The following is a 25785-nucleotide window of genomic DNA, read 5'->3' as shown; positions in this document are numbered from 1 at the left end:
AAGTGTTTTTTTTCAGTAACTCCCAGAATGATCTTTAATTTTACTATGCATTGAAGTGAGACTGTAATTTTCAGGGTCTTCTTTCTTGCCTTTCTTGAAAACTGGGACAATATTTGCCATCTTCTAGTCAAGTGGGACCTCTCCATATTCCCAAGATCCTTAAAAAATAATTGAGAGAGGTCTCACAATGACATCATCTACCTCTTTCATCTGGCTTAACTGGTGTCAAGTAGATTAAGAGAGTTACGGTTTTTAGGTTGCTTGCCATACTCCTCCTAATGCAGCCCAGTGTATGGCTTGTACTATTTTTAATGAGACTATGCTGTAGCCTCATATTCAACACCACACAGGCCTTAAAACCCAGGTTCTTCTGTAAGGTTGGTAATCAGTTCCCAGCCTATTATTGTTCTGTCATTGGAGCACTTTACCTCATCATTACATTAGTAAAGATGCACTTTACCTCAGTGAACTCCATGAGTTTTCTGCTGGTCTTCTCATCTTTGATTCATGACTTTGCTGTTTGTTAACTCACATACCTACTCCATCCAGTTTCGTGTTATCCACAAAGATGCATTTTGACTGTTCAGTTCTGAGCAAGTTTCGAGGAAGCAGTTTAACAAATGTCCTCCTGAATGTGCCCTCAAAACCTAGGTGTTACTGCTTTCTTGCTGCTGACCCGTATCTCTGAAAAAAAGAGGACTTTTGTCCTCTTCAGTGTTTTTATTTTGTTTTGTTTTATTTTGTTTTATTATTTTATTTTATTTTATTTTATTTTATTTTATTTTATTTTATTTTATTTTATTTTATTTTATTTTATTTTATTTTATTTTATTTTATTTTGTTTTGTTTTGTTTTGTTTTGTTTTGTTTTGTTTGTTTTTTTTTATTTATTTATTATTTTATTTTATTTTTATTTATTTATTTATTTATTGTCCTTTTTGATGTAGACTACATCACCAGCCTTTCCCTCATCCACCAGGCAGGTCACCTGGTCATAGAAGGAGATGAGGTTGGTCAGGTAGAACTAGCCTTTTGTGAACCCATGCTGGCTGGGCCTGATCCCCTTGTTGTCCCACATATGCTGTGTGATTGCATTCAAGATGACCTGTTCCATCACCTTTCCTGGCACCGAGGTCAGGTTGACAGGTCTGTAGTTCTCCGGGTCCTCCTTGTAGCCCTTCTTATATATGGGAGTCACATTGGCAAGTCTCCAGTCATCTGGGACCTCCCTGGATGACCATGACTGCTTGATAGATGATGGAAAGCGGCCCAGTAATCACATCCACCACCTCCCTCAGCACTCTCAGGTGGATCCCATCTGTCCCCATGGATATATGACAGTCCAAGTGGAGCAGCAGGTCTCTGTTTACACCTGAAGTGTGTTTTTTTTTTCTGTTCCTCATCCCAGACTTCCAGGTCAGGAGGCTGAGTAGCCCAAGGATAATTGGCCTGACTAGTAAAGAAAGATGCAAAGAAGGCATTAAGAACCTCTGCCTTTTCCTTATTCTCAGTAGTCACATTCCCCCCCATGTCCAGTAAAGGATGGAGATTCTCCTTGGCCTTCCTCTTACTGTCAATATATTTGTAAAAACATTTCTTGTTATCCTAAGCCATAGTGGTCAGGTTCAGCTCGTGCTGGGCTTTAGCCTTCCTGATTTTTTCCCTCTGAATATGCTGGGAACCTCCTTCTACTCTCCCCGAGTTTCTGCCCCTTCTTCCACCAGACATAAACTTTCTTTTTCTCCTGAACACTCAGAAAATGTTCCCTGTTCAGCCACACCCATTTTCTTCCCTGATGGCTCATCTTACAGCACACAGGGACAGCCTGCTCCCGTGCCTTGAAGGAGCGCCATGAAGGAGCCCCTCCTTCTTGAGGAATATGTAGCTTTCCTGGACCCTTCTGCCCTGGAGGACTGACTCCCAAGGGACCTGAACAATTCAACAACCTGTGTCCTGAACAATTCAAAATCTGCCCTCTGAAAGTCCAAGGTAGCAGTGTTAGTGCCCCCCCTCCTGACTTCACCAAGAATAGAGAACTCCACCATGTCATGGTCACCCATGACAGCTCCCTACCAGTCCTTCTCTGCTCATGAACAACAGGTCTAGAGGGGCACCTCCTCTGGTAGGCTCATTAACAGCTGAGTTAGGAAGATGTCTTCCATGAACCTCCTGGACTGCTTCCTCAGGGCTGTGTTGTATTTCCAGCATATGTCTGGGAAGTTAAAGTCCCCCATGAGAACAAGTGCTGGTGATTGTGCAACTTCTGCCAGCTGTTTGTAGAATGTGTTATATATTATTACATATATTATAGCTGTTAGTCTTTTGTACTGAGTAGGATATCATAATCTTTCTTTTAGTGGAGATCATAAAGAGTAAGGTGGATGCAGATTTTCATGATTTTGTAATACAAATTATTATGTCTTGTTTTCTCAACAAGAAATGAGGCCAATAACTTGAATTCTGAGAGAAGAATTTAGGAATATAGAATAAATAGAATTTAAATAAATAAATAGAATTTTTATTGGTAAAATTGCCATCTATTGGGTAAAACCTAAAAAAAAAAAAAAAGATATTTCTCTTAACCCTAATTTATGACTCACTTGTTTGTCCTGTTTCTTCCGTATAAAGAGCTAAATTCTTCAAAGTCTGCAAGGAAATACCATTAGGATACATCTTGTTGGCATTTCATTATTTCACACCTGCACTGATGTTTACCAGATCAATTCTCACCTTGTCATACTCTACAGAAGAATAAAACTCCTGTAACTTGGAATCTTGCTGTGGTATTAAATACTTTCACAGATGCTATCCACTGCTTTGAGACTATAAGCAGCTGCTTTAACATATCTTGTAGTCAAAACAAATTTCCTACTACCTATTATTATACTTCTGTCAGAAGAGTAGTTGAATTAAACTGTCTGGCAGAGGGCTGGTTTTGCCTTATGTTCTGGTAAAAAATTACATAACGAGCAATGGACACTGAGGACTGCTGTCACCATTTTATTATCATTAGACACTTCACTTTTTCTAGTATTTGAAGGCAGTAAAATTTAAATAATTTTTAAAACCATCACATTTTCTCCATGTCAGTTTCAAAATTTGCAAGGATGTTTTGCTGTAAGTCTTAGAGGCCAAATGTATGCCCTGTGCTTGTCATCAGGAGACAGCTAAGACACCATATTTAAAAACCTGCATTAGCCAGAAATCTCTAAAACATTTTTATTTATTTATTTATTTATTTTTCTTTCATAGCCACCCAATCTGTACCTATCTTCTTTCTTGTAGGAAGTTGGCTCTGTCCTTTGCTATATTAAGAGAAATATTTCAGGGGATGAGAGACAATACGTTTTTGTTTTTGTTTTTTTCCCTTGAATTTTCTCAGACTGTTGAAGTTACTGTTTTTAAAATAACTATTTTTCTGTTTAAGTACTCCTTTTATCTACATTATGATCTCAGCTTTAATTTTTCATGAATTCACAAAGAGTATAAATTTACAATATGCTTACCATTCTGGTCGATATTGCTTACTTAAGATCATTCTAAAAGCCTGTAATACATTGTTTCTACTAGCTTTGTTTGATCAGTAAAGTAATTTCCAAATAAATTACCCTTTCTTTTGGAGGAGCTCAAAAGCTCTACACCTGTCTTCCTTAAGCACAGTGTAATTTTCTTTCATCTGTAGTCATATAAGCAAACAGTGACCTTATAGACATTGTAGCTGTACTTCTAAATTACCGATATACAACTGTGAAAATAAAAAAGAAAAAAGTTTTAAAGTAATTTGAAATAATAAAATGACAAAACACAAATACTGCCAATGCCACCATGATATAGCACCCTATGAGAAAGAGGACATTTTACATTTTAGGTAAAGAAATCATTGAGACTGTATTCCAATTGGATTCCAATTGGATTCCAATTCTATCTCCGGTTTTAAGTGTTTAAATCTACTCACACTGTTTCTATATTGTGACAGTGACTTTTTTATGCGATATAAAAAGATTCCCCTGTCCTGAGAAAAACCTCATCTTTCTTCCTTAGATATTTTAAGTGTCCTTCAACTCTTACTGCAACAGAAAGAATTCTTACTGAAAATCAGGAATAAAACTGAATCTCTCCAGAAAGTAAAGCAAATATACTAAAATGCCCATTCTAGAGTCCAGAACTGACATTTTTAAAGGTAGTTACTTTTCTTGCATATGCTGTGTTAAAGAATAAAGAAGTTTGGCAGGACTTAAACCCCCTTGCATCTCAACTTGTCCTCAGATATCAGAGTGGCTGGGGGTGGCTGGGCTTGAATTCTGAGTGATGCCCAATTCAGCACTAAAGTCCTATCGCATCCAATATATCAAATTACCACAATCATGAACACACATATAGCACAATACACCTTCAGTTTAGCAGATTAGCAACTGGTTTAATTTACTGAAGCTACAGGAGGACAGGTCTTTTGGATTGCTGATGATAAAGATGCTGTCTGCAAAGCACATGCAAATACTAAGAATATGACTAACACAACCAGCTACATACAAGTTGGCTTACGAAACAACTCTATAAAGAATGTTAGGTTTCTTAGGGAAGCACTAGTTATAACCAAGGGTTCAAATCTGACCCAGTAGGCATCCCAGTGGAGGGGGGGGAAGAGAAGGACAGCCTGTCAGCTGACCCCAAAAGTCAGTGATGTCCTCCTGACTTGTCTGTGGTGTTGTCTCTCAACATTAAACAACTTTAAAAACCATCTAACACTTTTCCTTTCTTGAGCCTTTTTTTCACTACATTCCTGCTTTTAGGTGGAGCTTGAATTGATCGTCATTATGATTGGTATAAAATTGTCTTGCCTTTGCTTTAAAGTTACAGGCTCAGAGAAATTCAGAGCACATGCTCAGTGAGGTGTGGTTACACCTTGGAGGCATGTAGCCTTTGGGATGGAGGTGTATTTTGTCATTGCAGTGAACTTATAATAAATAAAGTTAACCAGAGGACATGATTTTATGATCAGTTTGGCTCAGGGCTGGCTATGCAGTCTGGCAGTCCCATAGTACCATCAAGCTCCCCATCCCTGCAGTGAGAGCACAGAGTTTGGTTGCAGTGTCTTCACTCTGCTCCACCCTCCATACTATTTCTCTTAGACTCCACACACTAAGCCACCCTGGTGTTACCAAAATTTAAGTCTGCAGGTTATGTTGCCAGGGGGAATATTGTGGAACAGACTCCTTGCGTATCTACCACTTCTCACTCTGAAAGTATCCTCAATGTTGAACCTTCTCTTAAGATGTGGACATATCTTTAGTTTCAATAAGTCACCTCCACCAATTGTTCCACAGCGTAACTTGGAAAATTCCAGCCATGATACATAAAGGAACAAACTTAGAGAAGGCAAGTTAGTAAAATGAAACATTCACAGCCAAGTAAGTAAAAAAGTGAGTTGCAAAAAGAGTGATAATTGGTAATGATTAATGGAGGGTGTATGTAAGGGATGACATCCCTTCTGCAGAAATACTCTGTACAAATACTAATACATTTATTAATTTTTATTTTTGTATCTTATAATCTTAGATAATAATTTAAGTCAAGTATTAATTATATCATGTCTGTCCTTACGATTACATAGGTATTTTTATAGTCAAATGACATCAGTAACAAATAAGAATAGTTAATTTTTGTTATCAGTTCGCTGAGTGTGATTTTTGCCTCTCACAGCCTTTAGGTAAGAGAAATAATGGAGGAGGAGTGACATAAAACTAATTTATCTGATTCTTCAGCAGTCTTTATTTTTTTTTTTTTAAACAGCAGATATTTCCATCACTATTCTGTCTATATCTTACAAGCCAGTGAAGGAGATCTGAGGCTTCTGATTCATTTTTTTCCAGTTTCATCCAAAGTCTATATCTACTTGGGTGTTAATGCAAAAGATGACCACTAAAATTTCAAAAGATATTTTACTTATGTTTATGATACTGCTATATTGATAGTATGATGCATGTATTGGGCAAAAACAAAAGATCAATAGAAATAAATGGCTAAAGAGCAATTTGCTTATTCAATGCATTTTAAAATATAGTTCAAAAATCTGCTATATGAGACTAAATATATGAAGACAATTGCTTTAACTCTACTGAAAGTGCTAGATGCTGAGCTACAAATAGTGAAAGCAAATAAAATGAGAATGACATTTGTAGCATCAAATAAGATCAATAAATTTGCAGTTACATGTATGCACGTATGTATGTAGTACTAGTTATCATAATGGATTTTCCATCTTCTATTGATATATATTTGTATTATTGATTCAAAAGGATTTTCAGTGTCCCATATGATTCAGACATGTTTTGTTTTTGTTTGTTTTTTTTTTTATTGTTTTTCTTTTCAGGACATTTCAGAACAATTCTGGAGAACATCTTCCTCAAGTTATTTCCAAAGACTTTTATCACCCATTACACTGGTTATTTTGCATACCATCATCCTTTCCTTCCTTAATGAAGTGAGTAACAAAAGTTGATTTTAATAAAACTACCAGATAGTCAACATTAATCAAATAGTTTGGAAAAGATTATATCTGGATACATGTTTAATTAATATTCTAATGAAACAATATAGAAGCATTTTTGGATGTTTGTTACAGATTCCCCTAGTCTTCAAAGTTAAGAATTTATAAGAAAGGTCACATTGAAAGCAGTGTACTGTGTAGTTTTTTGCACGTGCATTCATTATGTTTGATATTTGAATTGTATTTAACGTTTTCTTGCTTTAATTAGAGTATATAGCTCTTGACAATAATGTAGTTCAGCACAGGTGCAGTTCTCAAAGACTTATAATTAAAGGGGAGATAAAGAATGTATGTCTTTCTGTTTCTGATTGCTGGTTAAAAAAGGGTCTGATATATAAATAACACATCAAATATATGCTGCTTGATCGTAGTTGATTTTTTGGGAGATTACTGCATGATTAGAGGCAAAAGCTTAATTTCTTTTTCTGTGTCACCGCATATAATGACAAGTTACATATGAGACATATGCTACCAGCTGTGCTGTCATTCCCTTTCTAATTTTGAACCTGAAGCACTCCCACACCAGTGTAGATTCTCTCCTAACCCCTTCACCTCCTCCACCTCTTCAAAAGTTATTTCCCAAGAGATTTTCATTTTCCATTTTTATGAAAAGCTGTGTTTCTGAGTTTTGTTTTGTTTTGTTTTTTTCTGATAAAGTATTTTTATTTTTTATAGAAGTATGTTAACACTTGAGAGATGACCTATTGAAGTCCAAAATGCTGTCAGTTTTTGACCTCCTACCTAGTATCTTCCTAATCACAATATCTTCCCTATGATTTTACCCCATACTGTGCAGAACATTCTTTCCACCCCTCACCCTTAATTTCATGTCAGCAGTAGTTATGTCCTTTCCTGGTGTCTCTAATAACACAATAAATGCTGTGACTGAGTCAAAGTTGTGTGATTGGCCTACTGAAATGCCACAGAATGAATTAACTATTGAATTCAGATTTTGTGCTTTTCTCTACTCAAAGTAGTCATTTAAGTTTTTCTAAAGCTTGAAAGATAATGTGTATGTGGGATCTCTACCTCTGAATCAAGTTTCAATGAAATTTTTCAATGGTTTTGTAAGTCGCACATGTATGGAGATACATGGAGAGGAAAGGGAGGGCATAGGAGAGGGAATGACTACATGATCACTTAAAAAGGCATGCATTCTCTTTCTTAGAAAAAGTATTCTTCATTAAGGACTCACAGTAGAAAAAAAGTCATTTTTCTGATCCCCTAGTCCAAGGCTACTATTCAGAATTTAAATTATGGTGTGAATTCTGAATTTAGGAAGAGGGCTTCATAAGTTAGTACACTTTGCAGCATAAAAGTATCTAAAGGAAATGTTGATACTATTTCAGTCTTAAAGAGTTCTGTTTTCTGAGGTGGAATTAGGATTTTGTTGTTGCTGTTTGGGGCATATTTATTTTGAATAAACAGTAAAAAACTTTTCCAGACCTATTTTCTCTGGATGAAAGGTGAGAAAGCATGCATCTCGCCAGCCAATGAAGTATCTTCTCTGTTGCTGTTTTTTTTTTATTATTATTATTATTATTATTAATATAGTTTTTGCTTGTTTGTTTATTTTTTTGTGCTGTTTGTTTATTTTTTATTTGTTTGTTTTTGTTTGTTTGTTTTCTGGGAAAATGAGAAGTCCAAAAGGAAGGACACCTCTGAAAACATATCACACAGTGTGCCTGTGTGATAATAGTCTATGTATATGTACTGTCTTTGTGATAATGAGTGAACTATATTGGTAAAATACTTAATGTCTTCTTTTAACAGCACACCTTTCAGGTGATCAGAAAAAAAAAGGGGGGTGTGGGGGAAGAAAAAATATTATGTTAAGTACTTTTAATGAACATGTCCTAAGGTGTTATAAGTTTGTTATTGGTTTTACACCATATTTTTGGCATGGAAGTCTTTCTTTCTTGAAATACTGCATTTAGAATAATAACAAGACATATTATGTTTACATATTGCAGAAAACTATTAATTAGAGGATCCTACTTTTTCCTAGATTGTTTTATGCTTTTTCTTTCCGTAGCTAATAAATATATATATTAGTTTATATATTAGTTAGTTAGTTATATAGTTTATATATTAGTTACCAAAATTGAAAACTGAGGCCATTGTAGAGCTCCCAGCTGTGGGCACCTAATTTTTAAGTGGATTTTGAAGACTCTAGCCTGTCATAAAAAAATATTAAATAATTGCTCTTTCTAACCTTTCTAGGAGAAAGTTCTCCTAGAAATAATTTTGTTTACAATTGTTAATTTTTTTATTTTTTTTACAGATTCACTACTTAACCAGGTTTTCTACATTAGTTGTCATATATTTATATTGTTATAGTCTGTTTTATCTATCTAACTTCAACTTTCCTTATACAATGTTGAATTTATCATTTGAGGTTTTCTTTTTTTTTTCCCCCCCATTTTGTATAGTTGATTATCAATATAAATAATCACTGATTATAATTTATTTGTATTACAGTTCCTATAGTGGTAACTGTGATTCATTCTTTGCTTCATTTGGGGTTCATAATCATAGCCTTTGCAAATGAGTTGTTTTTTTTTGTTGTTGTTGTTTTTTTTTTTCTCCTACTGTACAAAACTGAACATTTATATGTGTGATATTTATATGTACTTCACCTTTTGTCACTTTTTATGAGGCTAGTCTTATTTTCACTAGTACTGAGCTACGAGGATGAGAGAACATATGCCTCTCCATATGCACGTTACAAAACTTCTCAGTGCATTTATTGGTGCTAGCTTCATGGCTGTAGGGAATGTCTGCTATATTTTATTTTTCCTCCAAGTGAGTCACACCATTGTACATTTCAATTTGCAAGAGGCTCGAGGAGCCAAGAACGGGTGTATATTACAACATGATAACTTCCCATCTGGTCAATGACAGACAAGTTTTATTTCAACTCAAATATTCTAAAAATGGCATTTATTTCTGAATTCGTTTAAAATATTATCCTTCATTAATCTATTTGACCAAACTTGTCCCTTTCCTTGAATTTTGAAGGCAGTGACTGACCTTATTAGACTTCATAACATGTGGCATTCAAGGAAGAAGATAAATAAAGTGAAACTGGCCCATATAATTTAACTAAATTTGTGAAACATTGAGTTTAGTCATAGCCATAGTACCAAGTCTGGTGTGAATATAGTAATTGTTTGAATTTAAACATGTATTACAAACAACTAATTAGTTCTTAAAATGCATTGGAGTTCATGTACATATGAATACATACAAAGTGTAGACAGTAATACTGCTAAGAATGCAAACCCTAAAGTATGCTTATAATATGTGTTTAAATATGGAAAAGTTATTTTGGCTGCAAGTTCTATTGAGATTTAAATGCATATGTGTATATATTTCTGACAAATATTATTAGAATCCAATATGTACTTATGTGCAAAAACATCATTGTCGAGACAGTGCTACATTATCAAGGATTATATATGATGTACGAGATAAAAATCAAAAAAGATGTACATGAGTTTTCATGGCAAGTATGTTGCTTAGCTACTCAGAGGTATTGGCTTTACTGTTAAAATCCCAAAGGCTACAGTGCGTAAAATCCCTCTTTGCTGTTGGCTATTATAGCCCCTTTGGCTATTGCAATATTAACTGCAAAATTTTGGCATAATAGTGTGCTAGAAAGGTCCTTCAGGAAAGCAGTGTTGTGGAAGTTTGATTTTCTTAGGCAACCTCAAGGTTGCCCTGCAAGATCTGTGGCATCCTGATAATTTCTGGTACTGGAAGCATACAGGTGGGAGACTAAACCAGAGAAGCATGTCAACTGGCATTTTCATTTCCAGGTTTTAGTTTTATATACTATCTATATAGTAACCTTGAATCAACAGTGAAGATTTTGTGCAGTCATCTATTTTCATGCATATATACAAGCTGAGTTGAGTGGTGGTACACTTGGACTGCTCAGATGGTCACAGAAATGTGCAACATAGAATTAAAACATTTTCGTTTTGTCCCAATAGCTGCACATAAATGGCACATAAAGTAAATGTGCAGGTGCCTAGTAATTCTTTTATAGTATGGCAGGAGAACATAGTTCCTGATGAAAAAGGCTTTAACTGATGCTGACAGTGTTTGTGTTCTAGCAGAAAATGTTTATGCTTGCATAGTTTATGCATCCAGGCATATGTAGTTTTTATAACTGGTAGGTGTAAAATTTATGTGCATAAGAGTTTGCATATGCAGTGCATACACTTTCAAAGTTAGTAACCATTGTTGTATAAACTTGCAACCAAAATGAAGAAATAGAATAGCTAAACATGTCAGAATTTAATTTCAAAAACCCTCAAATCTTATCTAAATATAAAATTAATGTATATGCCAGTTAATAAGGGAAAATTAGGCTTTCAAGGAAAATTTTACTGACAAACCAATTTTGAAAACTTCATTTTTAAAATGTCTGAAATAAGAAATAATAGATTAAAAAAATCTGAGGAGCACAGGAGGCGAGTCTCCACTTTGCCACCAGCAACAGACTTAACCTGTGTAGTTACCCAGTAGTTCCTGCAGAACTTGCAGAACTGTGCATGCTTTCTGGTCCCAGGATTTGTGCAGGAAACAGCAAAAGGGTGTTTGAAAAGAAAAAGATGTTACGAGGGTGGCTGTGAAGCATTCCAGACATGCTGCTCTCTCAGAGGCAGCAGACCAGCCAGGAGGGGAATTTCAGTCCCAAGGAGGCTGCTTGCTGAACTCAGAAAACATTTGGCGAAGGTGAAATAGAAGTCCACGATCATTTTAATTGCTCCAGTATGAGTCTAATGGTTGGTGTTAGAACATTGGCTGAGTTCAGAGGGAGCCCTAGAATATTTCTGTTTGGAAACCTAAACTTCTGGAGAGCATGGAACAGCAAACAGAAAAGTACAATCTCCTTGAAAGCTTTCTCACATCTCTGTGCTGGCAATACAGTCCAACTAGTCTAATACTTCAGGTGAATTTTTCATTATTTTCAAGAATTGGTCAGCCTAATGCAGAATCCTGCAGACCCTTTGAATATTCCCTCTTTTTTTTTTTTTTTTTTTTTAATTAACAGTTTCATATCCTTCATTTAGGACAGTTCAGAGCTCTTACTGAACAATTAACATGGTAAATTAAAGAATAATAGCCTGAAATTTATTCAAGCACGAAAATACTCCTTCTTGCCTGGTAGAACAAGGCTATACATAGTTCCATGAAAAAGATAAGTGAAGTTGCTTTGTATCAGTTATAACTTTGGCAGACTACCAAATGTTAATTTGCTTTTAGCTAGTTGAGATTAAATGTAATTCCTTCCCTGAGCTGCCTTAAAGTAAGCAAGCATGAAAGCATTTTCAGAGTAATCTGGGAGGAATTGACATTTAAGGGAGTTAGCATTACATCTGCACTTTAAGGATATTAATTTCGTAGATAAATTAACTGCATTATTCTGTCTTTATCTTGCATTTTGAAAGGAGTCCATCAGCCGGAGAAATGGCAGCCCAGGGTCAACTGAAACTGCTCTTATCCCAGCCACACTGTAATTTGCACTTGCTTTTGGAAACCTTGCTACATGATAATTGTCTCTTAGTGAGAATTTTACTGAGAAGTTCAAGTAAGTACTTACGCTGTTGATCCTTGCAAGAATATCAGTGAGAAACACAAATTCATTTTTAACTACTTAAATACTTTGGGATATCAGTTATCAGTAGGACAGTTCTTGAGTGGGTAAAGAAAAAGAAAGGTTCATTGTTTTTTTAATGATTTTTTTTGTTTTTTTTTTTTTTGTTTTTTTTTTTTTTTTTTTTTTTTTTTTTCAGTCAGTCTCAGTATTCATAGCTTCAAAGCAGGCTACAATTCGATAAAGTAGGCTGATATCTTAAATGCAAAGGAGTCTAAATGACTCTGAACTTAATAGTGCATTGATACCACAACTGGTTAACAAAGATTTTTAAAGGTGTGGATCTGAAAGATTACTTTCAAAATTATGTTTCTTCACTGAAAAACTTCTTAGAGGTTTTGTTTATGTTATTACATGTTTATCACTGTAGGCATTCCAGAAGTACGTCTATGTTCTCCCTCTTCTTAATACTATCATTAACGTCATATGAAAGTGGGGCAAATATAAGAATGGTTTTATGAGGTTTTCTTTTAATTCTGCTAACATTGTATTGAAGCAACAAATTCTCTGACATCTTTCCTTTTAACAGCTTTTGCATTGAATGATCAGATTGTTGAAAAGTTGGTGGAATAATCATGCATTTGCCATAATTTTGCAGCAATATTGAATGAGCGTCTATCAGTTTTCATCTTTGTTTAGCAAAAACATTCTCTCTGCTTATCAAACAAGCTATTAGGTCACAAAGTAATAAATATAACATAATTATTTAGTTAATTCAGTTAATTTAATTTTGTAATTTTAAAGTTGTCTAACATTGGTCGGGGATACAGCATTGTTTCCACTTCTGTCATGCATCTTTTTGAGAACTGCACTGCATTCACTTACCTACTCAAATATGTGTCATCGTTTACAAGGACTGTCAAATGCTTGATCAGGATCATATTCTTACTCTAGCACTACCCAGTACTGAATTTTAGTAGGTGTTTAAATTATCACAAGGATTAACTGACAGAATGTGTTTTCATCTATTGACTGACCAACCTCTCGAGCTTAAGGAAAATATATGCTACTATGAATTAGAAAATATGCTATTTACACAGAATCAATATTGCTATGAATAAACTTTCAGTTTCAAGTGAAAAACACAATGATGCATATCTTCTAAATTTCAATGAGGTTTAATTATATAATGGTAAAATTATTATAATCTTTATTCCTTCTCCTATACATATGCTTTACTGGTGCTAGATAAGCTAAAATTTTTGGAGTGTGACCTGTTATATGATAGTACAAGAAAGCCTGGACTAATAAGTTATACCTTAGTAATGACAGTTTAGTATGGTACAAAACTTCCAGAATTATTTACTCATCAAGAGTAAACTTCAGCAATGTGCAATTTTATGCATAAAAAGAGATAAAAAGGTAATTATACAGTAGTTTTTGAGTGATTTGTCCTGCCAAAAAAAAAATATATATATATATTAGTGACCTTTAACTAGATTATAAGAATTCTTTGAATACGAAGGGCTTTTTCACATTTTTCTTGATTTTACACACAGGGTTTCTTTCTCCTATAAACTGTACCAACATGATGATTTTTTTAATTTTTTTTTTTGTATTATAGGTATACTTCAGGATACTTTTAGTAGGCATCATACGACCACATTTAGTTTTATTCCCATTGTTCTCATATAATTGTACCATAGTAAGGGGCAGAATTAAGAAATTTTCCTCATTATAGTAGGAAGTACTGTTGGGATTTACAGAGTTGTCTCAGAGTATTTTAGAGGATGTGTGTATGCATGATTTAGTGCTGCTAAATGTTGTAAGATTACCATATTTGATGAAGCCATTGACACCCCATATTATGTACATATAAGCTCTCTGAACAGGTGAAAAGTTTTGTACTTTTAATACTTTATGTGCAACATGATATATGAAATGTACATAGAAGTAGAAAGCTCCTCAGATCTAAAACTGACACACCAAACACATGGAAAGCAATAAATTAGGATGGTCAAAACTGAACCACTTATGTGTCTCCAGTGAATACTGCCATTGGAGAAAATGGACCTATTTTTCCAAATTTTTTTTTTTTTTTTTTTTTTTTTACAAAAACGGTTGGAAAATTGGATTGGGATGTTGGACCTCTATAAGTTAAACTTTAAGTAAAACTTAAAACTACAAGTTTAACTACAAGTTCAAATAACCTAGGTATGTTGAATTACAGTTAATTACAATGTAATGTATGCCCAGAACTAGTTTTTAATGTACAGCATTCTGAATTTTTTAAGACATATTTTTGAGTCAGTTAAGGGTCTATGTGCCTTTGCTGTGCCTTTACAGGGAGAAATAATGAATATCTGATATTGTTTTAATTTTCTGACAAAACATTTAGTTTTGCAATTTTCTTGGGGGATTTTTTTTAAACAGAATTGCTTTATCACCCATGGATATGAAACAGAAATGGATTATTTTGACAAGTAACAAATAATAGAGGAATAAAGAAAATGGTGCTTGTGTGATATGAGTTATTGAATCTAGCAGATGCTGATATGAAAAAGGGAAAGGTGAAAGAGAACTCTGAGAATTCTGTTACACTTTCTCTAAATGCATAGCATGCCAGCAGAACAATCTGTGAGTTCTTCTTTGAGAACCTTTATTTCCAGGAACCATGAGTTATCCTTCACATAGTAAAGCAAAAAGCAGTAGCTGTACACCTTCCCAGCTCAGGATTAATATCGACTGGAAACCACTCAGTCAACCTTACCGTTTACTAAAGGCAGATAAGAAAGTCACTGAGAAATCATCAACATGCTATATCCAAGGGCTTTAATCAGTCCTCAGGCTTCACACATACATGTACTTCTGTTTAAGAAGGGACAGTACTGGCGAATTCATGAAAATGAAATGAAATCCTATTAAAAATGGTTATTTTTTATAATGAATATGTGAGACTCCATTTGATAAACATAATTAATTTCATTTTATACATACAACTCTAAAAGTGAATACTGGCATGTGGGGATAAACTGGAAGAAAACTGTTTTCACAGCAGGACAAGGCTATTGGCAGTTTAACCTAATGTTTTTGGTTTGCACAATATATTGTTTGAGAGACTAATGGAAATGGATATTGTATAGCCTGTACAGTTCAAACCTGGATGATATCCTGGTCTTCACTAAAACTGAAATATTAACTGATAGTGACATTTGCTAATACTCTGTGGTAAGTTGAGACTACAAATTTGAAAATGGACCCAAAGAAATGTGAACTGCTTCAAAATGAGATAATTTACTTTGCACACACAAGTGGGGCAGAGAGGGGAGGATTTCCACTGAGAAAGTAAAATTATGTGGTGCAGTCAGTGCCCTAGACACTAATAGATACAAAGATTTTTCTCACTGTGCTTTTATAAACCAATTTCTTTGAAGAGAAATGACTTGATAGTATATGTGGAATGGAAAGATATATATATATATATATATATATATATTTACATATATATATTTGCCGACTCCAATTCATTGCCCTTTGTGAAACAGCTCTTTAACTGCTACAATACATTTTGCAGCATTTTCATGTAAATGACACTGATTTGTCATTTACATTTGTCAAAATGCTACAATGCTATTTGTCATTTGTAAGTTGTTCTAGGTAAAGAGTAAAAGGTAGTAATTTTACCAGCTGACCTCACTTAGGAATCAGGCAACTTTTAGCAAGAGCAGCGAGTTGTTACAAAAGAAAATGTATGTTCCCTAAAGAAGCTTCTTAGATTGGCTAAATCTGTATAACAACTGAAAACTTCTGTTTCAAGTACTTGAAGTTAATTGTACATCCTTGCAATAACTGCTTGGATTTAATAGTCCTCAGACAAAACCTAATGAGCAACTGGAAAAAATACTAGTCCCATGGTTGCACCACAAATAGATCTGGTGAAATGTAATCATGCTAATTTTTTAACAAAATTTGTGGATTAGTCTGCATTACACTGTCCTCATTAGGAGAGCACTGGAATGTTTCTTAGAGGAGCTAATATGCTTGTGCAGAGATATCTCTCTTCTCCAAATAGTTTGGGACTATCCAGTTAAATAGAGCTAAATAGAGGCTTGCAAGAATAGAGTCCAGAACTCCTAAAAGTTTTCTTAGCTTCTTCATAATTGCAAACTGTATCATGGCAGCCTAACATCAAAAGATTAGAAAATTATTTTAAGGGTGTGTCTTCTACAAATACCTGTCTGACCAGTAATTTTTTGCAGATACTGTACTTGAAAAAACAATGAGGCTAAACAGTAGTAGGGTATACTGGAATGAAGTAGTCCTAGCTGGAAGATCAGTGGAAAAGGGATCTTAATCAGATACCCTTTTTCTTTTGTTGACTTTCTGGTGATAAGCTAAAGAAAACAGCAAAGAGATTTTATGGGAGTTTCTGAAAGTTTAAGAATAAGAGTTTCCATTTGGACTGTAATAAAGCCCTGTCAAAAGTCCCACACCTTCTCTTGATAAAATGTGAAGATACTCGCTGATGTATCTATGCATATCTCTGTGCCTTTGAGATATGGTCATATGGTTAATTTTTCAAAGTAGAGACCTGATCAGTTCCTGTAGGAATCTCTGGGTACATTAGAGCTCCAGGCAAAATACTTAAGAGGATGACCTGTACAGTGTCAATTCCCAAAGCAGTAATACAAAGAAGGCAATGTGGCCATAGGACTAAATTCAATAATACTTCCTCATACTTTAGCAACAATTGCAGCATCCTGTCCTCTCTACAATCAAGGTTTGAGATATTATGATAGTGATAATTTTTCCATTTGACACACGTAAGGTTTCACACAAGCAATTAATTCGGACAGTCATAAGTTTCTGTGAAGATATATTGAGGGAGAAAATACTATAAAAGAATCTGAACAAGTGTAAAATATGATGAGATTAGTGAGGTATGAATATGCAGCCACAGAATTAGTTTGCTACTGTGATAATAATTTACAAAGTAATGACAAAAAGTTTATTACAGTCTTTTTTGGGTCTTGTGTTGTGCTTTTTACTTGTTTCAAGCTTCATTGGATTCAATAGGATTCATTGGATTCATAGGTAGCAGCTAATATGGGGGATGTTATGATTTTTATTTTACTGAACTCAAATGGGTAAGATTAAGATCTTCATTTCATTCAGGATAGAAGTAATATGATCTAAAATTTATATTTGGAATAAAAACCTAAAATAATAGACTTTCTGCTGAAATGAAGTTATGTATAAATGTACAAGAGATTCTAACAGTCAAGGCTGACTGGAGAATGACTGCATTGGAAGATTGCAAGTCTATGAGACACAAGTGAAGTCATCTGCCAGAGCAGAAAAAAAAAAAAAAAAGCCACAGGGGAGGCACTGAGAGTATAGTGCAAAGAAGCAAGCAGTACAGAATGCTTGCTGAAAGATATTTCTGTATTTGTTCTATAAACAAATAAAATATTTTTGCATTCTTTGTATTTTCTTCAGCTGCTGTTATTTAAACTATAAAGCAAACAGAAGTGTTATGCTCTTGGCAAATAAAAGAACCGTATCAGAAATAACTTATTCTATCATCAGTTTCTCTTCTTGACTGAAAGAGCATGAAGAAATGTGAATTTTGACTACCTCTTTTCATCAAAAAATACAGCATAACTGTTCCTAGCTTGTCTATTTGGTAAGGATTCAATAGGGAAAGAGAAGTCTACAGTCAAAAACTGCAGATTTTCTAAATTCAGTAAGATTCATTTCATAGCTAAACCAGTAGCAGAAAAGATCTGGATAAGTGTGATAATGTCAGCAAGTTACTGGGAAGTATTTCTATCAGCAAGAAAGATATATGGATAAATTATACTTGTATGTCTGCCTCTTTGAAGATATGTCCTTAAAATACATCGTACTATCCTAGGAGGTTAAGTGCATTATTTTGTCATAAGAAGAATGATTCCTTGTAACTGGTTAAAGCACAGCTGTTATTCACTACATACATGACATTCTTGTAAAGGTATTTATTAATAATACTATATTAAATTTTATTTATTTTGGCATCTTATGTGCATTTGGAATATTTTACTGTATGGGAGTAACCAATAGAAGATTGTATTTAACAGGTGCATAAGATAAGTGTATAACCATATTTATGTATGGATATAAGTACAGATAAAAGGAAAAAGAAGCATCTCCTCTGTGCTACCAATAGGAGCTTTAGATTGCCTTCACAGATTATCTTTTGATTTACTAAAGTGGTGAGTGAAAAAAAAAAAAGAGAGAGAGAGAGAGAGAGAGAGAGGGAAGCATCAGTGGGCAGTAAGTATTATGCCTATCATATAAATACTGTTCTTATGTGATGATTAACAAGAAGGCTGCATTGGAGTTCACAGTAAGATGAATATTTAATGTTATGACAGGTGAGCTAATAAACGTTAAAAAAAATTCTAAGGTAAGAGAAATCTACATATCTTTCTGTAGACTCTACTTCATAATATTTAACCATCCGTACCAATCAATTAGATAAACCTTTAAACCAGCTGACATTATTCTGCCAATTTCTAAATCAGAAAACTCAAGGATGCCACATTTCATCTTGAGGTTTGAAGGGTCAGATTTTCTTACAATAAGGGCAACATTTACTTCAGGGTAAAACAAGAAAAAACAGATGAAAGCATACATATTTTCTAATGCTTAGCCTTGTAATGGTTTCCCAGTGGATTCCCAAAGATTTTTACTTAAAAACATGACATTATTAACCAGTTATAAGAAGATACATATACAACTTCCACCTCCCGCTAAATTCCTTTATACTTCTTTCTATTTACCTGAATTTATTGATATCACCAAATTAATTAGAAAAGTTAAGAAGCTGTATCTTGAACTTTCCATGTGGCATTACCATAGACCAAATATAGCTTTAATTTCAAGTCACAAGCCCCTTTAAACCAATTTCTCATCATGTTCTGCAAAGACTGTTTACGTAGTATCTAATTTTTTTTAAACTTAGAAAACTTAAAATTAGATTTAGAATGAATTAGAAATTTAATTTTAGAATTAGTCAGAATTAATTTTATAATTAATTAGAAATTTAATTAGAAATTAGATTTAGAAAAATCTAGATTTTTCTCAGCAAACCTTAGAACTTGATTAAATTAATTTAAAAAACTACTTCAAGTAAATATAATGAAAGTTAATTTAATTTTTTTTCCTATGTTTTGAGTACTTCTGGATTTTTCTTTTTGAACTGCTTTTTCTGTTTTCTCAGTTCTTTCCCTGCCATATCTATATTAGACAACATATCACTGGTTTGTGTGAATTAGAGGAATCCATTTTACTTAGGAGCATCTGGCATTAAAAGATGTCTTAGCACAGTATGCCAGCTCACTCAACTCATAGGTAAAAAAGCTGACTAAACAAAAAATCTAATGGACAATCTGTCTCCTGCCTTTTAGGGTAGAGGGGAGAAAGAGAGCTTGTTGCTTATGAAATGATTGGTCTTATTCTTCGGATTTCTTCATCCTATGTACTGTTTCTATTAGGTTTCACTACAAAATCTGTATGGTTTACAATAACATGTGAATTAGACTGCAGAAATTCAGAGGAGATTCAAATGAGATTATTGAATTTTACAACATTCTCAACTCATTCACAGAGCTGGTTGGAAGACGGCAGTTATCCTCTGTGGTAGATTTTGAAGGCTGGTTGAACCACTATGAAGAATAAGCCTAGAAACTGTGTTTCTTTTATCTTTCTCCTGCACAGGTTGCTAAACAGAATCACAGAATCATCTAGGTTGGAAGAGACCTCAAAGATAGGGCCAACCGAACTGGCATAAAACAATGACATTTTCAAGCATAATTCTATCAAAATCAGTCTTATAGAGACTTTCAGTTTTGCAAACTATACATTTGAATGAAAAGTGTTTAATTGGCCATTATGGCCATTTATTAGGATCATTAGCATCAAAAGGATATCCCAGACATATGTGAAGAATCATCTCTAAAGTCAGCACAAGTCAAAGCCATGGAAATGTTTAAACACATCTTTATCCTTCAGCTGGAAGATTGTTTTTAAATTATTATGAAAAGCATTTAGAAATGTATGTTATATAACCTGTTACCACTCCAATCTATGAAAATCACTAGTTAACTTTAAAACGTATGAGCTTGTATTTTAGAAAACCTCAGGTTTTGTTTCAGATAAATGATTTCTTCTCAGTTTCATCTGATGCTGAAAAACAAATCTAAGTCAGTTTGGGGAGTATGCAACAGCTACTTCATTTTATTTTGTATAACCAAATCAATTTCTATAATTTCAAGGCTAATATATTGTTGAGACAAGCTAAGCAGTAATAATTGTTGACTGTGACTCTGTGTAAATAGTCCAACTTAATTCTAATTAATATTTAGTGAATAATTGAATTCCAGTTATATACTAATGTGTTGTGTTTTGTTATTGTGTTTTTTTGTTTGTTTGTTTGTTTTGTTTTGTTTTGTTTTAATTAAATAGATATATTCCATAGTGGTTTCTTTTCTTTTTCTTTTTTCTTTTTTTCCTTTTCTTTTTTTTTTTTTCTTAATGGCTACATATAATTCAAAAAAGCAGTCAAATGTGATTCTGCAGGGGAGATAAGATTTCAGTATCTGTAATCAGTATTAATTTTGTATTCAGTATTAATACTGTTTGAAATATTTTTCAGATAAAGTTTTCTTACTTTTGGTATTTATTTATTTATTTATACTATCTGTTTCTATGATTTGAATTACCTGAAAATTATTACTTTTGTTTATTTTGAAGGAAGTGAAGTATTGAATCGCGATGAACAAAGTTCCCTCTCAGAACAGATATATACAAAAGAGCCTACTCTGATTGAAACAATCTTCACAGTATTATCTCACTGCATTTTGTCACCCAAATCACTAGGAATTGCTTTTGAGACCTACATGGAAAAAGAGCACTTGTGGGATTACTTGTACAGCATGACAGGTACTTAGTTTATTAGAAAGTGTTTTAAATCTGATGTTAAACCTTATCAGTTTTCAGACATGTAGTGCATATTATTTTTGCTCTAATAAATGTGATTAAATGATTGTATGTTTCTTCAAAACTATGCTATAAATTGTTCTCAGTGACCAGGTCACTGTAGGAACAGTGGAAATTTTGGAGAAAAGAGAGGTTACAGAACAGCATGGTAGGCCAGGATCTCCTTACCAGCAGGCTGGTAGCAGATATTGTCTGTAGGTCCTTACCAACACAAGATCTTTGTCCCTGTGCATTTAATAACACTATTTAAAAGTGAGAATCAACTGAAGGGGAGTGGAAGAAGAAAAGGAAGGACTACTGTATATGCCCACCACTTAGTCTGGTGGGCATATAGACTGCTGCCAAAAGGGAGACAGACTCCTAATTTTCCATGGAGAGGGAAATTCGCCATCATGATTGTTTTGCCTCATTCAACTAGAAAAGGGAGATGAGGTTTAGAAGGATGATATTGCAAATGACGGCTAAAAAGAAAAGGAAATAATAAAACAGGAGAAGGAATGAGCGGTAACAGAAATAAGAATATCTTAAAACAGAGAATATTGGTGGTGAAAGAGCTCAGGTGTTCCTCTGGGAAAAATGGGATTACAAAAAGTGGAAATCTGATCTTTAAGAGGAAGAAAAAGATAGAAATATTGTGAGGAAGCTTTGAGAAAGACCCCACAGAGAAGAAAAAAAAACTTACACCAGAAAAAGCACAGACAAGCAGAAGTTAGGGCAAAGGACCTTAGTGGGAAGCATGTCAAAAAATATCTCTGATATGTCCTGCAGCACTCTGCCTGACAACTGCTGTTCCATTGCAATGGAGAAACTGCAGTTCTCTGTGGTGTTAAGAATGTGGAGAAGATTGATACTTGTTGTAATGTCAATAACTGTATTTAAGATGTTCCATTTTCAACATGCAATCTCTGATAACATGCTATGTCTCTGTTGATGACTATTATTTCTATGCATTTTTGTTGCCAAAGTATCATTTCTCCTTTGCTGTTCTCTAATAAAACATTTTGGTTAGCTAAGAAATGTCACTGTATTAATGCTTGCAAGACAAGGAAATAACAAAAAAATAGGTATATCTACTCAACTCATTAATGTCTAGCAAGTAATTAAGTGTACTCCAAATAAAAAGGAAAATATTAATCAGATTAAATTTTGAAAAAAAAAAATTGCTGATGAGAAGCCATGAAGTAGAGGAAAAAACTGAAATTGTATTGTATTGTCAGTAGTGTATTAAGATGGTACAAGATGCTACATTGTTTTGCTTTATATTATTTCTTTAATTTGTAGCAGGTTGATAGATGTAAGGTATTTTGAATCATAATGTTGTTACTTTTCTTTCTATAAGAATTCTGAAACACTTCTTTCTGAAACAGATTTGAACAAATGACTGTACACTCACTGAATATTTAATAACTCTTTCTTCTGAAGTTTCCAGTTGTGGCGAGTTGGAGCCAGAGGTTATCAGATGCTTGAAGTTGACTTTGATTAATTCAGTCAAGGGTATAGTGAAGCAGATAATTTCTTTGATGCATTCATGGGAGGCAACAGAAAACTATGGAACATATCAGCACAAGCAAATAGTTCCTGAAAGTTTACTGAAAACGGTTCCAAAGGAATGGAATTATACACCTCGGGAAATGAAGAGAAAGGAGTCTGGGAAATGTGGGTGACATTTACACTCTCACATAAATTTGTCTTGTTAAAAAGGCTTGTTAACCCTTTAATGTGTATATATTAAAATTAAATATTTAGACTTCATGAGTGTTGCCATATAACCTTAAGGAAAACAGATTCCAAACATCCTGTTGATTGTTTTTATTTGATTGTTTTGTTGTTGTTGTTGTTTTTTACTGGTGTTGGGTTTTTGGTTTTTGTGTTTTTTTTTTTTTTTTTTTTTTTTTTGAGGGGGGAGGCTGTTTGCTTTGTTGTTTGATTGTTTGTTTTTTAAGTGTTTAGCACTAAAATTCAGCTTGTTTGTTTGTTTATTTTTTACTTAAGGCTTATACCTTGCATACACCAACAAGCTTTTTAAAATAATCAGTACTGTAGTACTACTACTAATAATACCATTTAAATGTATGTATGTATGTATGTATTTATTTATTTTTAGTGTCTGGCAGTTGTAAGGAGGGATTCACGGGAGTTTAAAGCATAATATCTATGCTCTTGCCTTAATGGCAATAACTTCTCACAGTTATCAACTTTTCAATCTGTACGGTTTAAATGTAGGTATATAGTGTTGACTGAAATTATACCTATTTTTTCGTCTCAACCTCACACAACAATGTATTCTTGCATAGCACTAAAACTGGTGCTGAATTCCGTGGTGCTTGACTTTTGAAAAATTGACTGAAGAAAGATAAATAATGTATATAACAGGATATTTTTCAAAGGTTTAAAGATGCTTTTGTTAAGTGCCTAAGCCCTCCATCATTTCAAAAGGCTAACTTGTGGAATTTCACCAGAAATTTATTGCCACCTGATTATTTTTAGTACAATAAGAATCACTGTAGTATATTTTTGCATAAAGGTTTGGAATTGTAGATTGTGGGAAAGCCTGCTTCAGAGTGTTGGGCCATAAGTCTATTCTTTCCATATATCTTTTCTTCAGCATCTTGATACACATTTTTGCAGTAGTGTTCTCACTGTGTCTCATGGCATTCTAACAAATGAACTTTATGTCAGAACTTCTATGACTATTTCAGGCTGGTCTGATAAGCCTGGTCTGATATGACTAGATGAGAAGTAAGGCTTACATTTTTGAGCAAATCTACCTTCTCTTTTCTATTCTTTTTTTTTTTTTTTTTTTTTTTTTTTTTCCTTTTTTTTAAATGAGTTAAGACTGGAAGTGAAAGGGATGAATTTTTTCTTGATTTGTTTGCTTTTTGTTTTCTTCTTCTTGTCATTTTTTTTTGTTTGTTTGTTGTTGTTTTTAATCCACACATGAATCTGCATTGTAGCTTACCTTTTGGTTCATTTGTTTCATTTTAGATATGCCTTTGGTTTTTCAACAGCATATTTTCTGTAGTTGTTTTTATGCTTATTGTTAATATCTGTAGTACTTAAAATGGTGTGCTATGTAGTGCGTGCTTCTTTTATTTAAGCTGATAAACTGAAATTTTGTAGGTTTGAATATAAAAAAGGACTGATAGAAAACAAGATTATAAACGTATGCAGTATCCTGATACATTCAGTACAATGCTCAACTCTTGAAAAAAATATTGCACTACAATTTTGAAGGCAACTTTTTTTACCATTCAGAATACCAGGGTGTTCTTAATTTGTCCTGGAATAACTGTGCACAGTAAGATTAATTGTTAACAGAGTCACAGTGTGAATTCTAGATTTTGTAGGTTCTCTAATTTGTGTTATTGTTTAGATTTTGGGGGATTTATATAGAGGAAGCATAATACAAGTCAAGCTACAGTGTTGAGTACGTACGTTCTATACCCATTTTCAGTACAAAAGAAAGTTAGAAATTATACAACATTCAGAAGCTTGCTGTGATAGAACTAGAATGTTAATGTTAATCATATTTCTTTTCTTTCTTTTTTTTAAGGCTTCACAAGGCTTGCAGCTCAGGCAGTATCTATTGTAATCAGCAAGTTACCTACAGTGATTGCATGTTTGCCTCCCCCAATTAAGTACTTCTTTTTTCTGGCTGAGAGAAAAATGTCAAGAAACTTTGCTGAATTGAAGAAAGCTGGTCTGCTTGTCTGGAACTTGATTGTAATTATATGTCGGATATTTGAGGATGGAAATACTGCAGAACTTTTAACAGGTGCAACGCTTGACAGATGGAGCAAAGAAAAACTCAGTTTAATTCGTGTGTGCTTAGAAAGTATTATGGGAAAACAGAAAAGTGGTCCTAAACAAGTGACCCAGAAGGTTATACAGAGCATTGAACAGCAAAGACCAAACTGGATCGAAAGCCAGTTGCTGAAGGCAAGAAAATTGAGCACAGACTGGTAAGAATGTAGTACTTTCCAAATGCTATTGTTTATTCTTTAACTTACTGAATTAATTATATGTTTATGGCTGTTGTTCAACTAAAAAATATTTAGATAATTAATGATATTGTGTTATATGAAATAGACTTGTTCTTAATATTGATGGCATCATAGTATGTTTTTGCAAGTGAATTGCGTGTCTGAAACTGTTGTTTCCAAAGTCTTTTTATGGTCCTTAGAATGTTACATAGTTTGTTTCATGTTTTGTTTCATATTTTTTCACATATTCATGATGATCCAAAAAGGTAGATAATTTAGTCAATATATCTTTCAGAACATGAACAGGTACACTGACTAGAGGGCACCACAATGCATTTATAAATGAGTTTTGCTATAGTGATTAAATTAAGAAGGACTATAAAAGGCTTTCCATGTTCATCTGAGATTAAAAAGTAAGCATATTTCCTTTTAAAACATAACTAACCCAGGGGGCAAGTAGCATATATGAAAACAGGACAAGAAAGTACCCTGCTGTGCTTTCTGAGGAAATAGCAACTTTTCCCTGTAGATTTGACATTTAGGTCCAAGTTTTTAAATCCTTATAATGGTTTTTCAAGAATTTCTGTACATGTTAGCATGTTCATA

The 25785-nt window shown here is 33.7% G+C and overlaps 1 protein-coding gene across 10 annotated transcripts in view; it reads left to right on the top strand.

The window, feature by feature from the left end:
• Window positions 1-25785, top strand: part of KIAA0825 (KIAA0825 ortholog) — a 252026-nt gene that overhangs the window by 100233 nt on the left and 126008 nt on the right. For all 10 annotated transcript variants that reach the window (XM_068667712.1, XM_068667714.1, XM_068667713.1 and 7 more), the window contains 5 exons: window positions 6370-6480; window positions 12009-12148; window positions 20951-21139; window positions 22619-22852; window positions 24750-25158. In XM_068667712.1, the coding sequence (XP_068523813.1) occupies window positions 6370-6480; window positions 12009-12148; window positions 20951-21139; window positions 22619-22852; window positions 24750-25158 (1083 nt within the window). The remainder of the gene's footprint in view (window positions 1-6369; window positions 6481-12008; window positions 12149-20950; window positions 21140-22618; window positions 22853-24749; window positions 25159-25785) is intronic.

This window comes from Anas acuta, chromosome Z, assembly GCF_963932015.1.
Source record: "Anas acuta chromosome Z, bAnaAcu1.1, whole genome shotgun sequence".
NCBI classification, from domain to species: Eukaryota; Metazoa; Chordata; class Aves; order Anseriformes; family Anatidae; genus Anas; species Anas acuta.
Note: the sequence above shows the minus strand (reverse complement) of the source record. Positions and strands in the feature narration are given on the sequence as shown.